The following is a 15,891-nucleotide window of genomic DNA, read 5'->3' on the forward strand; positions in this document are numbered from 1 at the left end:
ATAGAGTTAAGTGACAGTTTGAACCCATGAGAAGCAAACAGCTGTTAGGGCTTTTGGTTTCTTGTATTTACACAAGCTGTGTAAAAATTGTTTATGTAAGTAAGACCTCTTACGTGTGACAATTGAAATTTGTCATTAACCCTGAATGACCTAAAAATAGCAATTCCAGTAAATACTAACCTTTTTTTTTTCCTATTCCTATTCAGAGCACTAAACAAAACAAAACAAAACAAACAAACAAAAAAAGAGGCTATTCAAATTAAAGCAATCCTCTACTCATATTTTTACATCCATTCTATCTCTTTTGCCATCCTTCTCAACTTCCACCAAGTTCACAAATATAGAGAACTCTTATCCTCAGTTTCTAAGCCAATGCCTGATAATATTAGGTGCTAAGGTGCTTTAACTCTGTCATCCTACTAAGAAATGAATTCTGTTAATCACAGAATCTTGAAGTTTAAAGGATTCTTAGTGATCTCCTCATCCAATTGATTGTTTTACAGATGAGAAAGCTGAGGCCCCCTAAATGTGCAGTGACTTCCCAAGGTGGCACTACTAAAGAGAAAAAGACCTAGAACCCAGTTTCCCTGTGACCAGTTCGATGTACATGACATGACACCAGCCAGCCTCCATAGGCGGAGGCCAGAGTCCTCCTTTAGACCTTGGCATAAAACATCGGATAAAAGTGAAGAAACAAAAGTACAATGCACGCCAACCCTCCTCTGTTGTTTTACCCACTTCCCTGACCACAGACCTACATCCACCATATACAAACACAAAGAGTCACCATAAATGACTGGGGTTTCGACCTTTTAGTCTGAGCTAAAAGAAGGGATAACATTTGCAAAATAAAATTTGCTGGAGTGTCAAAAATAAAAATAAAAAAAGAACCAGGGAGTGACTTAGGCTTTAGTGAGAAGGCTGTCCATTGAGTTCTTAGTTTGAAGTCAAAATTTTCAGCCCATGACAGTGGCTTGAAGGTCAATCTAGGTGAATAACAATCTTATCAAAAAAAAAACCATATTGATCCCAATCCACATGGATGGACCTTTCACGTTTATTATCCATGTTCTTAAATCCTGTAGCATATCAGGAATTAACAAAGGAGGGAGCTGAATAAATATTTCTATCCTATTCTTTATATAAAATCTACACTTTGAAATGAATTATTAACCTAACAATATTTATATTGTAGTAAAAATATAAATTACATTAGTAAAGTGGTTCTTAGTATATAGTTTTCTTATTTTAGTTCTGCTCTTCTCTTAAAATAAATAGACTCATAGACCTGTAGAATGAGTCTCCAAATCAGTAATTATTGGGGCTTCAGTCTTGTCCTATGACAACCTTAATTGTGACATTTCAGTACAGTTATAGCACAGCAGTGATTGTACTTGTAATCCACTTGATATAGCATGTTTATAAAATAATTACTAGAAGGTAAACTTATCTGAAGGTCCTGTGTGATTTCTACAAGTGTCTTATTTGATAGACCTTGTCACTAGATATTTTAAGAGAAAAAAATTGTGGAAGGATATACTGAGGGGAAAAACAGAAAAGGACAAGTCTGTTTCTGAAGACTGGGTAGTAATGCCACTACCATTTCCTGGGAATGCCTCTGAAACCCTGGAGCTAAGCCATGCAAAAGGCTGAAGGCTTCTAACTCATATTTAACACTTCAATAATGACTGACTTGTTAAATCACTGGAAGAATTCTCATTTAAAAATATTTCACCTGGAAACCATTTAAAGACTTCCAAAGCAAGAACGAATAGCGTCCCTTTTGCAAGGGCCTGATTATTGTTGATGAAATGCTTGTATTGAGGACCCAAAGGCTGTTCTGGGTGCTGTGGTTGTGCACTTCCTCCCCCTGCTGGACTCTTTAAGAACTGTTCAAGTGTGTCCAGCAACTCTCAATAGAGCGGGCTTTGGGAGAAGAAAAGTGGGTCCTAGCCCACTTAATTCTGTGGATTAGAAGTATTTCCATCTGTAACATGACATAAATATCACAGTGAACAAACATGTGGATCTCATGCTCTGAAATGGTATTTCAACTTCTATGAAGTGTTCACGTTTCTCTTAAATGATGAAAGGATAATCTTATTAAAAGGAAATTAGCATAGTCCTTCCCCCCATTAAATCCATAACAGAAAATTCAGTGTTTATTTTGGCTCTAGTTTTTATTTCAGGCACTCTTTCTCATAAGCCACATTTTCAACCTAATTTAAAATGATAATGATAATAATCATTCTTTGTTAATCATTGTTTTAAACTCTGAAAATTAAGTGATGGTGTTCAAAAATAATTTTTTTTAACTTAGTAAATGAGGGGCTCATTGCTTTTAAACTGACAGATTTTGATTTTTCTATAAATGCTTTACATTAACAATTATCATAAATGTGAAACAAAAAACCATTTTATGTTCTCCTGGAAGTTACCCTTTATTGAAAGGTCATTCACAGTGAAGTTTCTGATATGCTGCTAAAATTCTCCCATTGATACAATGTGACTTTGAATTTCAGGGATTCTGCCTCCAGGCTGTGGAGATATTAATTTAAAATATTACGCAAAATATGGGATTCTTCTCCAAACCCATGCTAATATAATTATCACCCTGGTTGATGCCCTAGCACATTTGCAGTGGGTGGGATTTTTCCTTTTTTGATAGGCATTATTTTAACCTAGTGGTTATACTTTTTCTTTGCTATGTTAGGAAAGTGACAAAAACCACACACACAGAAATAGCAGCATAATAATTCTTGGCATTTCTCTGACAGGTTTATTCTGAGTTCCTCTAAGTGTTCTTATCTCATTATCCTTCAAGATAGTTCCGCCAAGTGGCAGGCGTAATTATTTGCATTTTGCAGATGGGAAAACTGAGGCTATGCCTTTGCTGTAAAGTGGAATATATGATTCATGGAATTGTCCAGATAATTCTACTCACAGATTCTAGCGTGGAAATGTTTGTGCAACTGAAGCAGAAAACAATTGAGAAGTCTTTGTTAATAGAATTAGTGCCTTAGTGAAATGCTTCTGCCGGTCAGAGCAAAGACGACCTACTGACTCTCTCCTTGATTTATTTCATTATATTGGAAATACAGAGTAAGTAGAACAGGGAAGTGCTAGCACAAATACTGCCTAACGATCAGAAACCAGACTATTACATAAGTTTATCACACACCTTGGTGAAAGATTTGTCAGTGTTTAGTGGAAACCCTATCTGTATAACCATAGCAAAATGTATTTATCCTGTTGAATTCAGCAAGCCACTGTTGAACACATAGTCTGTTCTGGGTTCCAAAGCCAGCAGGGGCATACAACGGAGTTCAGAACAAGGCAAAAACCAAATATAATGCAAAGCGTGAAGGGCTACCTTAGGGAATGGGCAAAGCGATTTGAGAATGAGGAAGCAAGAGACAATGTATTTGGCCATCGGATGTGCAGTAGGTGGTGGCGACGAAGGATATGGAGAAAGAAAGACTTTCCAAAGGAGGAGAAATTTGCTTAGGACTTTGAAAGGAAAATTTTACCAGTGTGGGAAGAGCATCCCAGGCAGGGGGAACAGCATGGATTGGGAAGAGTGTACTTGAGGAATAACAAGTTGTCCGTTGTAGCTCAGTGTAAAGTACTGAAGGGGCTGTGTTTGGGGCGAGGGCGGGGGCGGGTGGTGGGAGAGAGTGGGGTGAAAAGGCAGAGATGGGGCTTAGAAAGAAGATCAGGACCAGAATCTGCCACTGAGTAAGACAGCCACACATTGCAAAAATTACGTGTTTCCGATATTCATATCACTTTTAGGCCACATAGAGAGAGATGCTCATCAAATTACTCTGGTTGAGCATTTCAGGCACGTCCTGAACTGAAGCCAAAGGACGGTTCCAGTCCTAGTCCAGTGTGGCTGTAGCAGCTGCTGTTGATGATTTGCAACCCAGTGACATTCAGGTGTGTCCAGGAAAGTGCTCCAAGAAAGCCCATCCACATTGGAATGCGAGAGAATAACATGGAATTTTTATAGGGATAATTTTGAATCCAGCCATGGTTGACTTTGAAATCATTCACAAACTGGGTACTTTAATAACTTTTAGGAACAAATTGCTCCCAACACACTCTCACTGGTGGCTGAGAACATTCACTCAGTTGACTGTTTACCACGTGCCCCACAGACGTAGACAGACATGAACGCTGCCCTCCAGAGCTTACAGTGGAAGAGGAGAGGTGGATTTCAATAAATAGCCATAGAAATATATAATTAAAAATTTTTATGAGTATAATGAATGAAAAAGTAAAGAGTTCAGTAAGGTTTAAAATAGGAAACTGATTTAAGTGGCATGTGAAGGTAGGTAAAAGAACAATTGAACAGTTTTTTAAAGAAGCAACATATACCTCGAGACCTGGAAAATGAAGAGTGGGGTAATGATGATTTTAGGCAGCGGGGAGAGCTTGTGAGGAAGCCCAAAAGTAGGATAAAAGTGTGATGAGTTCATTTCAAAGAAATGAAAGGCTAATCTGTCTGGAGCTTGGTGCATGGGGGCCGGGGGAGGGGTATAGGATGAGCTGGGGAGATAGTCAGAGACTAGACCATGGGAACCTTTATCCTAAAAGCAATGAGAAGGCAATGAATCATTTCCAGCAGAGAAGTGAACAGACCTGTATTGGGGAAGGTTTACTCTGCCAGCAGAATGGAGAATGGACTAAAGGGGGGGACGAGAATGGAGGCAGGAAGACCAGTTAGGATGTTACTGCATAGCCGATCCCAGATCATAAAATGGTGATCAGGCCATGAGAAGTGGCAGTGAAGATGGACCAACAGACAAACACAAGACGCATTTTAGAAGCAGAACTGCTTTGTCTTATTGGTGAGTTGGACCAGGGAATTTCACGAGGGAAAGTGGTGTCAGGGAGAACTTTCAGTTTAGGCTAGAGCTACGACATCGATGGTGATGTCCATCTAGCATTTCCTGAGGTGGAGAAACAGATGCTGTGGAAAAGGTCAATGCTTGGACATGTTCAATTTGAGATATTTGTGAGAAATCCAAGTAGGAAGGCCAGATAAGCAGTTAGATGGAAAAACCTGGAGCTCAGAGGAGCTATCTGGGCAGGATACATAAATTTGGAAGCCTTGAGCTTGTAGATGGTATTTAAATCCTAAATTGAATGATACCATGGAGTGAATGATATACCAGAAGAAAAGTATAGAGTAGATAAAAAGGAACCAGACTGAGCCCTGAAAAACTCTAGTATATAGAGGTAGAGTGTGTGTGTGTGTGTGTCTGTGTGTGTGTCTGTGTGTGTGTCTGTGTTTGCATATGTGTCTGTGTCTGTGTCTGTGTTATCAGAAAATCCAAGAGAAAAGAGTGGTTTAATACGGGGAGAGTAGACAAGTGCTAAATGTTACCATGACTCAGGATGGAAGGGTTCTTACTGATTGCAGAAATACGGAGTTCTCTGATGACATGCAGTTTGAGTGGAGAGGTGAAAATGAAAGCCAAATTGGAGAGGACTGAAGAATAAATGGGGTCAAGGAAGTGCAAATTTATGTGTAGGTAACTTTCCAGAAGTTTGATTGTGAAGAAGTTTAGAAACATAGGGCTGGAGAAAGATAGGGTGTCATGAGGTGTTTGTGTGTGTGTTTTCAGTTGGATATATTAGCACACGTTTGCTGAGGAATCCAGGAGTGGCCCAGTTAAATAGCCTCTTTTCCTGACTAGTTAATGTTGGCCTGATCAAAATGCAGATCAGGCAAAAAGTCTCCCTCAGGTGTGAACAGTTCAACAGAGAGAATAGAGACCTACACATCTCAGATTCTTCACCCAGTATCTCAGAAGGCAGTTCTAAAACCCTAAGTGGGTACACCTACCTTCATTAAAGACTACTTCTCTGGCACCCATATGACACCCAATCTTCAGTTATCTAAATCCTTACATTACCTTGATTTTCACTCTAAGGAGCTGAACCAGAAGTAGATAATTCCTTTCAATACAATTCTTTTTTCAGTATTCCACAACATATGTTATATTCATGGTCAGTTTTCTGATTCAAGTACATTAATAAGACCACCCACAGGTAAGGCAGCTATTCCCAAGGAAGGGCTGAAATCCTCCTCCCTCCCCCTCTCCTTCCCACCCTCTCACTTACCCACCTAGACACCAAAAACCCCTAGCCCTGGTCCTATCCCAGCCCCAGTTCTGTGCTGTTTTGCCTCTGCAGTGTTTAGATTTTATTGCTAGCCACCGCTCCTTTGTCATAATGAATCTCATAACAGAAAATAGGTCACACACACATCCGGTCATCCCGTCACGGGAACCTCAGTCTTCCTATGTTGAGGGCTTTCAAGCAGTAATCTAAAATTCACCTGACCTGCAACCCTTTGATTTAGGGGATACGGAATCTTAATTATTGTTTTTGTTTTCATATTGTTATTGACACAAAACATTTTACAATCAAACAAGCAAACTTTTAATTCAATAAGGTCAGTGTGATTTAGTGAATACAAAACCTGACCTGGATTTAGGAACAGAATTCTATTTCTAGCCTTAGCCTTGACTCCCACGATGCATGACCTTGGAGTAGTTACTATGCCTCAGATTTTTCATCTGTAAAATACCCACTTCCTACCTTGGAGGATGAACTTGAGAATGTCTGTAAGATACTGTGAGGTCTTAGAGGAAGGTGACTGCTGAATTATCACATGTCATTCTTACTAGAATCATGTCAATGGAGATGAATCAAAAGTATGAAAAGTAATGAATAATATTGGCTTAAAATAAGTCACATATATTTGTGTCCACACTGAACATGTGAATGACTCTAAAAGACTGTGTTAACTAACCCTACTTATTTCTGGTTGTGCTTCAATCTCACTTTGAATGTTAACTCTAAACCGCTAACCTGTTTCTTTCCCTTTATTCACTTTTTTCCACCTACCATTGCATGACATGCAGGGTCAGTTTTGTGCATGACACCCGCTACCAGTATTGGTAGGTTCCAACCTTTTTTTATTTGTCTTTTATATTATGTACAATGCCTTCACTTGACTGAGATTTATCTCAAAGATCGTAGAAATGCTGTAGGAACTGGTAGATCTGAAGGCTTATTTGGCTTTAGAGTTAATGTATAGGTTTCAAAATGTACTTGTATACTGAAGACAATGACCATCTTAATGTGACTAGAACAACCACTGCAAGACATAAAACCACAAGTACGAGTCTGCTTTTTAATGATCTGTATTTTGTTTCTCTTTATAGTTCATATGGTTTAGCATAAGAAAAAAAAAAAGCTTACTTTATCAGAGAGGCAGGCTAATTTCATCAATGTTTTAAAGTTTCATGTGGTGTGCCTTTATCTCCTCTTTGCTGTGTGTTAGAGTTATCAGAGTTTCCCAGAAGTATTTATTTTAAAAAATTATAAATGGATGTATTTTGAAAACAAATGTCTCAACTGCCTTGCTTTATTATCCTTTTTAATTTTGTGTTGATTTATTTGTGATGAGTATTTGTACCTTACCATTCCCTTAGATGTTAACTTTTAATAGTACATACATAAGCTATCCCCACACATTCCAATGCCTTGGTACAAAAGTCTGTCTTAAGGACATATGGATTAGTTCCACTTAGAGTAAAGAAAAATAAACATTGGCAAAATTTGTCTGGCTGTTTCACAGTGACTGTGTTAGAATCTACATCAAGGCCATGATTTTTGCTCTACTGTTTATTGACCCAAATAAACCACAATCCCCAGTAATTCCAGTTCAAACAGGCAGGCCCAAATCGACCCAAAAAATTCAATTTAACTGCAATTAATTCCAAGAAAATTCTAACCCAAATTAGGCCTACATTATCGAGGCTTTGATGTTTTAGAATGATGATTAAAAGTGAATATTGCATAGTCTTACTTCATTTGGACATTACAATTTCGCGTTTTTGGGAGCACCGTTTATTACAGGCACTGTAGACTCTGACTTGGGAACGATCTAGTGCTGGAGGTAAAAGGGTTTATAAATACATCAACCAAAGTAATCTGCTTTGGCCTTTCTGGGAATCACTGATGATGTTTTAAAACTTCCTTTAATTGTACTTGTAATAAGCTATTTTCCCTTTTTTTTATTTCTCTCCCATATGCTTCCTTGCTTTGCATTGTGATTGCATGCCATCTGCTGGTTTAACCCATGATGGCTTGCTGCTCTGATATTCACCATATGCCAAAATGCCACTTCTGTTACCGTAACGCTACACCCTCCTGTTCATTGCTCCCATGGTCCCCCTCCTGAAAGTACCCATGATGCACAGCGCTACGTCAGCCACTGTCTCTGCGGCAACAGCTCCTGCAACAAGTGCCCCCTTCGCAGCAGCAGCCACAGCCAATCAGGTTTGCTCCTTTTAAAGCTTTTCTTTCACAAATCCCAAACTCTAAATGAGTGCTGATAGTTTAAAAAAAAAAAAAAATTCTCAGGGAGAATTTTTTTTTTTCATGTTTATCCATCAGATTTTATTTTATTTTATTTTTTGATTAGTTTATGGCCAGCATTTGTGGACAGGTTGCACTTATTTAGAGTTAACATTTACTGCAAATAATGATGTAGCTGTGTTTCGTGTTGCGCTGTTCGTTTCCGTACCTAATATTGTGTGATTAACCTGACAGGCTTACATTCCTTTCAGGGCAGCATTACGCATCCAGGGCTTTGTGAATTGTCGCAGAAAAATCAGAAAAGCTCACCTGGGAGTGCTTCAGAACTGGCTGTATTTGGATTCAGTTCATTCAGAGACCCTATTATCTGTTGTGGAGGAAAAGAAAACTCTCCTCTTAGAAAAGTCTCCCCTTTTCCCTTAGTGTCAAATTTGAAGTCTGAATGATTCTTGTTAACATTTCATCTGGGTCCTATGTGCTCCCAAACTCGCTTGGTTCCCAAGTGAGAGATAAACGGTCCTGGAAGAAGAGTACCAGGCCACTGAGTTCACAAAGGCTGGATATAACTGATTAGGGGCGTGTAATTCTTTTGGTTTAACGCATGTGCCAATGAGACCTCGGATGGACTCTTTCTCAGGGAGGGCCAGTTGGCTGTTTCCTGTGGTCACAGGCTGACTGTAACCCTAACTCCAGCCAACCAACTTGCAAACATGTGCTTCTGGTCCCAGGAAAGGAGTAAAAGCACAAACTCTCACGTGCCCGGAAAAACACTTGATTGCGCATGCTCTCCCTTCACAGAAGAGCCATTCTGGTTTTACTGTGAGTGTAGTGGGGTTTTTTTCGTTTTGTTTTGTTTTGATTTTTGTTTTAATTATATCATCTGTACTGATAAAAGATGACAAGACATATAGGAGGAGGTGGAGGGAAGGTCCCAGCTAACGGGATAAATTGGAAAAAGTCATGTCTGGGCATAAACAGCAGATTCCAAACTACATTCTGCAGGCGGGAAGGACTGAGTCACACTTCTTTCCCAGTTCTAGTGAATAAGTGATTCCAGAGCTATAGGTTTCATTGCTGAAAAGATAGGTGTGAGTGCACTTGTATGAAGGAATAAAAGTAAAATCCTGTGAGCTCCTCCTGTGGCCTCTGAATTGTGATAAAGCAGAAAAGAGCGAGGAGGGAGGGAGGAGAGGCCAAGCGGGCCCTCAGAGGCAATACCAACTACTGACAATGTTTTAGCTTCACTCGCCACCTCAACATGCCAGCTTCCCTCTAAGGAAAGCCAACTCAGCTTCCAAACAGATAGAACAAAGAACAGCAAATCACTTTCTTAGCTGCGAAGATTTTTTTAAATGATGGGATGGCAGAAGGGAGAGACAGTGTGCGTCCTTCCATCATTAGGTTCAAAGCACCTCTCTTCACATGGTCATTCTTAGTAGGGAAACTGGAAAGGTTTCTTTTATGTCTAAGTCCTGTCTTCCTGAACCATGTTTTTGCGATTTTTGGCAGAAGTTTTATATAAAGTCCCTTCATCAGAAAATAAGTTTCAAGTGTAATAGAGTGTTCGTTACAACGGAATGTAACATACTTTACGGCAAGTTAAGCACTTCTAATACAGACAGCTCTTTCCTGGGAATGGAAAGGAAGTCAAGATAAAGAACTATTTTGGAGTTTTAGGATAAGTCCCTTTATTATGATAAATTCTTGATCATGTATCATAAACATTTTTCCAGCCTAATGATTCTTTGGCTCCATTTAGTAGAAAAAACTGAGATTGCATACGTATGCGTAGGTTTATGTATGTGTGTAGGGGAAGCATAACTATTCAGAAGCTAAAGTATATCACTTTCCAGCGGAGTGTGATTGGTAAAGGAACTAACAAGTTAACTTCAATTAAATCCAAAGAAGTATAATTACAGGAGTACCTGACAGTAGCTTCAAGAATCCTAGATTCTGCATTTTGCAGTTTATCAGATGTAACCGTTGCTGGACTGCACTTCAGTGATGACTCTTGATGAAGGTCTGCTTGCACATGAACACAACAGAAAAAGAAACAGTAGTAAACATAAATTTTCAGATATGATATTCTTAATGTATTTTCAACAAGTTTCAAAGAGCAAAGCAGCTACAAAAGAACTTGGAAATTCTTTTAGTGCCCAAGAGTTCAGAATTCAGAGAGATTTCTGATGACTGTGAAATGACAAGTTTTCATCTTATTAAGATTTCGCCCTTTAAACTCACACTGAATCATGTCCATGTGAACTACATGTCGTTTAAACAAAATGAATCTGTTTCCTCACTTGTAAAAGGAAGATTAGAACTAGATGGCCTCCGAGGTCCCTTCCAGCTCTAAGATTCAACAAATCTATGGTTCCTTAGCTGCTGTGCTAAGCCCAAAGCATGAGATTATAAAGGTAAACACAAACAGGGTAGGAAGTGGTGCTAATGATTTCACAGTTCAGTGCATGATACGCATCCTCTCTTCTTTCGCTTCATTGAGCCATCTGTCTTTTTTTTTTTATAGATAAATATATACATATATATTTATTACTTTACTAACATGGATGTATGTTTAAACACACATCAAGTATATATATTGAGCCATCTGTCTTTAACACAAAATGCGGTAGGGTTTTGACAGTTTTTTAGTTCATTTGATCAATTTAGCCTGTCAGTTCAAATAGTTCAAATCTCATAAGTATTTGTAATAAGATACAAGTCATTCAGAGAAGAAAGAGCATAGATCGAAACATCCCATGACAGCTCCTCCGGCCCAGGTTTCCTTCACATGTTACCCCAGGGTGAGGCAAGTTGAACCAGCAATAAGTCTATAAATTCTACCCTCAGGGCTTAATCAAGGTGCCAGCAATGAAAGTTTTAACTGAACTTAGACTTGCAGTTTGAAATTAAATGACGACAAGATCCAAATACTTTTGGGAAATAGAAAATTAGTTTTTGGTTATTTAACTCTGGGAGTAGATATATAAACAAAAATACAATAAACAAATTTACCAACAGCTATCTCCTGTTTCAATTAAGGTCTTTGGGCCTCAATATACAAGTTATACCTAATAATAATGATATTATTATTAACAAATTACTTATAGATACAAGATACTACTCTAAATGGTTTCTCTCTTATATAATACATTACATATTTTTATATATCATATCATATATATCATATGAGAAAGAATACATATGTATAGGATACACTCAATCCTTACTACAGTGTTATAAATATTACTGTCATCCCCATTTTATAGACGGTAAAACTGAAACCAAGGTTAACTATCTTAGCCAAAGTTAAACATCTAATAAATGGTCTTGCTGGAATTTAAACCCAGGCAGTTTGATCCCAGAGGCCTTGCTCTTAACCACCATGCTACACTGCCTCTCTCTATAATTATAAATGAACGGAAGTCACTTCTTCCACAGGTAAAACTGTCTTTAAAGTGAAACTCAATAGCAGCAAGCTCTGTTGCTTTAGGGAAAAATGAAGGAGTTCTGCTAATGCAGCTCAGACTGAGGTGAATTCTAAGCTGGGGAGGCGAACTGAATCTGAGCAGAGCTTCAGGCTAGTTATGTAATAGCCAGGTCACATTTAGAAACCATATACATAGTTGATATATATTAATTATGATATAGAACTATTTATTAAGAGTCTATGTTATATTATACCCAGTGAGTAGACTGAAAATTATGAATAATTTCTGTACAAGTAAGATGAGAACTAAGACGAGAAATGAAAAGGAATTAGTCTTTAGTCCTGGTGAAGCAGATTCATGGGCTTCTTTTGTGTGAATCATGGCCCTGGACTTTACTCCCAGCCTCTGCCACTCATCTCACAAGTAGCATCGTAATGAGGGAAATCAGAAATGAAAACCCAGGTACTATATAAGTCAGTCAATTTCAGTCCGCTAACAGAAGGTCAGGATGTATACATCTATAGATGCCTATATTGAAGCCAATTTAATCTTAGAGTGTACAGTCAGCAGCTTAGCATATGGATTATCTAGTTTTTTTCGCATTATAAGAAATTTTATTTAATAAAATGAGAGTGCAGATTGAAATCCCTCTAACTTGAATTATTATGGTACTCTATCCTGTCATTGCTTTATTATTTTTTTACTTCAAAAATACATTCTATTTCAAAAGGGGAGAAAATAATTTCCTAGTAAATATATTTTAAATCTTAGTTTCTTCATTTATATACAGAGATTATTCAACTTACCTGATAACATCCTTGAAGGCCCAATTGAAATACAATTTATATTCTGAGTCTTTCCCTGAACCCCTGCAGCTAGAATTTCTTTTTTCTATCCTCTGAATTCCACAAGGACTCTATCTGCATGTTCCTTAAAGCATCATCATTAGATAGATGGAATGACAGTGCTGATATACAACAAAGGTGGGGAAGTGTAAAGCTTAGCAGAGAAAAACTAACAATCCCGTTGGCCAGAGCACCAGTTTTCGCGAGCGGCTGCAACATAGGTTTGATTCCGAGTGTGTAGGACCTAAAATGCCAGGGTAAAGGGTTCGCTGGCCTTTATTTGGCCACTGAAGGTTTTCAAGCAGGAAGGTGATGGAACACAGCTCTGAGAATAGCAAGCAGATGGACTCAAGGCGGGAGAGTCTCCGGAGACCGTGGAGAGGCTTTCACAAGAGCCTCAAGTGGGACAGTGGCAGCCGGCGAGTGGCCGACTTTGCCTTGCCTTTGCCTGTTACATAGGGACAGTCACGTTTAGCCAAAGAGAAACATAAAAATGGTTTCATGCTATGGCAAAACCTGTCCAAATAAATGTCATGTAGCAGAAGAAGAGATTTGGGCTGACATGAAAGGTTAACCAGAGGAAGTTGCCTCTGTAGGACCTGAATTCAAGGATGGCCTTCGGGCGGACTCCCTGGGCAAATGCCTCCATGGTGCTTGCGCCTAATATGCAGCTCCCCACTCCCTACCCGCATGAGAGTCAGAGCCACAAAAGCTCAAACACCTCCCAGGCCTCTGCCTGGAAGAAAGAGTCCCTTCAGATTTGGAGTGAATACGTGTTGTCCACGTGTCCACAGTTAGAGCTATGTGGACGTGGAGGGCAGTTATTCATCTAATTCATTCTGGGTCATGAGTCCATGCTAGGAAGGCAAATTCTTACATGCTGGATATTAGGAATATTTTAATGGCGCATCCCACGCAGTGCCTTTAAAGCTGGTGAAATCAATTATATTTCTGGCAACATGTTAACAACACTAATTACATCTCCAAAAAGCGCTGATTGGTGTTTAATTATGACCGCAAGGTTTTATCACATCTTCTGAATCCTCTTCCAAAGATTAAATCCATTCAACAGAAAGCTGGCCTTAGGAAGAGTTTATTGAAAATTAGTTAATAACGTATTATACATTCCTAGCCCTCCATTTATTGGGATATTTGGTAAGTCAGAAAATCCCCATTTTCCAGACATGCCTGATTAGTATATATATAATAACAATTTCAACAGTATCTTACCAGACAAAATAATTACATGCAACCGGATACCTATATTATGCTTTATCAGGCCTGCTACAAATTACTAAAGGGAGATGAGAAAAGTTTAAGAGCATCAGATTTTACTCATTTCTCACATATAAACATGAACACAACTTCAAAGCTATTTGTATATAGATTCTTGGACTTCTATATACAAAGTTACAGTAAATCACCCCATCCTAACCAAGAAGTCTAGAAAGGTAAGGTCATGTTCTACTTAATCTCTCATCTCAAAGAGTTTTCTAAAACATCTATTATTCAAAGCCATCTGTTAGGACTATATTCAGACAAATGTAGGAGGCATTAAACATTCCCCACTATTCACCACTTGACCCATTTGGAGCCTGTGTTTTTTCACAAGAAAAATCTGGGTTCTGCAAAGCCCCGGCGTGGGAGGAGGAGACCCCCGTTAGCTCCCTCCCCTGAAATACACAGCAGAGCGACTGGCCTCCCTGTATGGATGATCAAACTGTGAACCGCTCCTTTCTCGCAGTTTGCTGGGTCCTGAGAACAGTCGACAGAAAGCAGCTGGGCCCCAAGTATGTCGTGCTCTGAAAGGGCTGGAGAGCAACTGTCCAAATCCAGGGCCTGTAAATAGCGCTCGGGCTGAGACATCCATCTCAGCATTGTAATGCTGCTAACGTTGCTCGGCCTTCTCTAACTTTGGGCTGATATTCTAACTACAGAGGAAGGTTCCGTTTCAGTAATGGATCTGGTTGCCTCAAATGAGGCAGAATCGCCATATCAAATATTTTGTGGAGAGAGGGAGTGTGTGTGTGCGTGTGTGTGTGTGTGTGTAGAGAAAGAGGGGTGGAGGGACAGAGGAGGAGAGAGAGGGAGATTCACTGGAGCCTGCTGTATAGCTCTTCAAATAAAAAAATCAAAACAATAAAAATGGCGGCATTTGCGTTCAGTTAACACCATTGGTTAAAGCTGCTTGGCAACTTGAGTCTAAATTCCATGGTGCCACGTGGCTGGGGCACTGGAATCCAGTCTTGCTAGTCTGGTGGAAAAAAAAAAAGATGTTTAAGGTGGAGAGGAGAGGTGGGAGGGTTGCTCCGTATGTCTTAGGTGGAGCTGGATCTTTGAGAACCATATAGAGGCAGATGATTTTCTCTCTTCAAGAAAGCAGAAAATAAGAAGAAAAAAGGCCTCTTATTTTCCTGCCTCAGAAGCAGCTGCTTTGCAGAACTACCATGAGGTTTAATTAATATATGTATTTGCAGATTCTCCAAGGAAAGGCTAAGTTATGTAAGTGTTGTAATCTAGTACATTTTCATTTTTCATGAATAATTTACACCTCGTGGTGAGAAACTTGGGTAGAATTCTTTTGTATACAGCACCTAAAGACATAATATCAGTTCCAATTTTGTGCAGCTGAAGAGAAAATGTCAAGGGTCCTTCTGTGGAACTTGACTGCCTGGTGGATCGTCCTACTTATTTTCCTTCAAATCCCACCCTCTTTTGCATTTTGATGGAATTTGGGGGAATCTTTTTAGATTGAAAAGTTATATTCCCAGTAGTACTTTGGCTTCCGTTGACCGTAATAAAATCATGCTCATTTTTCTATTTGTAGGTTTTCTCTTTTGAGAGGAATAAATATACAGTTCATCCTATATGTGTGTTTATTTCCAGCTCTAGATTTGTAAGGAAAGAGAGACTAGGCACAGTGCAGGAATTTGGATCCATTGCCAAGGGTTGAGAGATGAATGGGGTCTCATTTTTAATAAAAGTTGCTATGAACAGAGAAAATTTTTGACTTATAGGCATCTATCTCCCCAAGTTTTGCCACTGCTGCCTGCCTTCCCACACTTCTACCTGCATGTTTGGGGAAGTTGCCAGCCTTGCTGTGTGGGTGGATGGGGAGGAGAGATCTTTGCCGTCTCCTGACACAAAGCTGGCCTGACTGTCACTTCACTTACTGGATATGACGCCATGATGAGTCAAAGACAAACTGGCATGAGGTC

At 39.2% G+C, this 15,891-nt stretch overlaps 1 protein-coding gene and 1 long non-coding RNA gene across 11 annotated transcripts in view; one reads left to right on the forward strand and one right to left on the reverse strand.

The window, feature by feature from the left end:
• MBNL2 (muscleblind like splicing regulator 2) overlaps positions 1–15,891 on the forward strand; it is a 158,501-nt gene that overhangs the window by 124,428 nt on the left and 18,182 nt on the right. For 4 of the 9 annotated variants that reach the window (XM_082366150.1, XM_082366149.1, XM_082366154.1 and 1 more), the window contains 2 exons: positions 6,939–6,974; positions 8,267–8,361. The exons of 2 other annotated variants lie outside the window; for them this stretch is intronic. In XM_082366150.1, coding sequence (XP_082222276.1) covers positions 6,939–6,974; positions 8,267–8,361 — 131 coding nt within the window. Of the gene's footprint in view, positions 1–503; positions 6,975–8,266; positions 8,362–15,891 lie in introns of those variants that run through there. 3 more of the 9 variants (XM_082366153.1, XM_082366156.1, XM_082366157.1) reach the window with 2 other exon arrangements.
• LOC309616037 overlaps positions 9,141–15,891 on the reverse strand; it is a 69,353-nt gene continuing 62,602 nt past the window's right edge. For both annotated transcript variants that reach the window (XR_014237223.1, XR_014237224.1), the window contains exon 3: positions 9,141–10,422. This is a non-coding gene — a long non-coding RNA (uncharacterized lncRNA). The remainder of the gene's footprint in view (positions 10,423–15,891) is intronic.

This window comes from Balaenoptera borealis (genome assembly GCF_965194805.1).
Source record: "Balaenoptera borealis genome assembly, chromosome: 18".
NCBI lineage: Eukaryota > Metazoa > Chordata > Mammalia > Artiodactyla > Balaenopteridae > Balaenoptera > Balaenoptera borealis.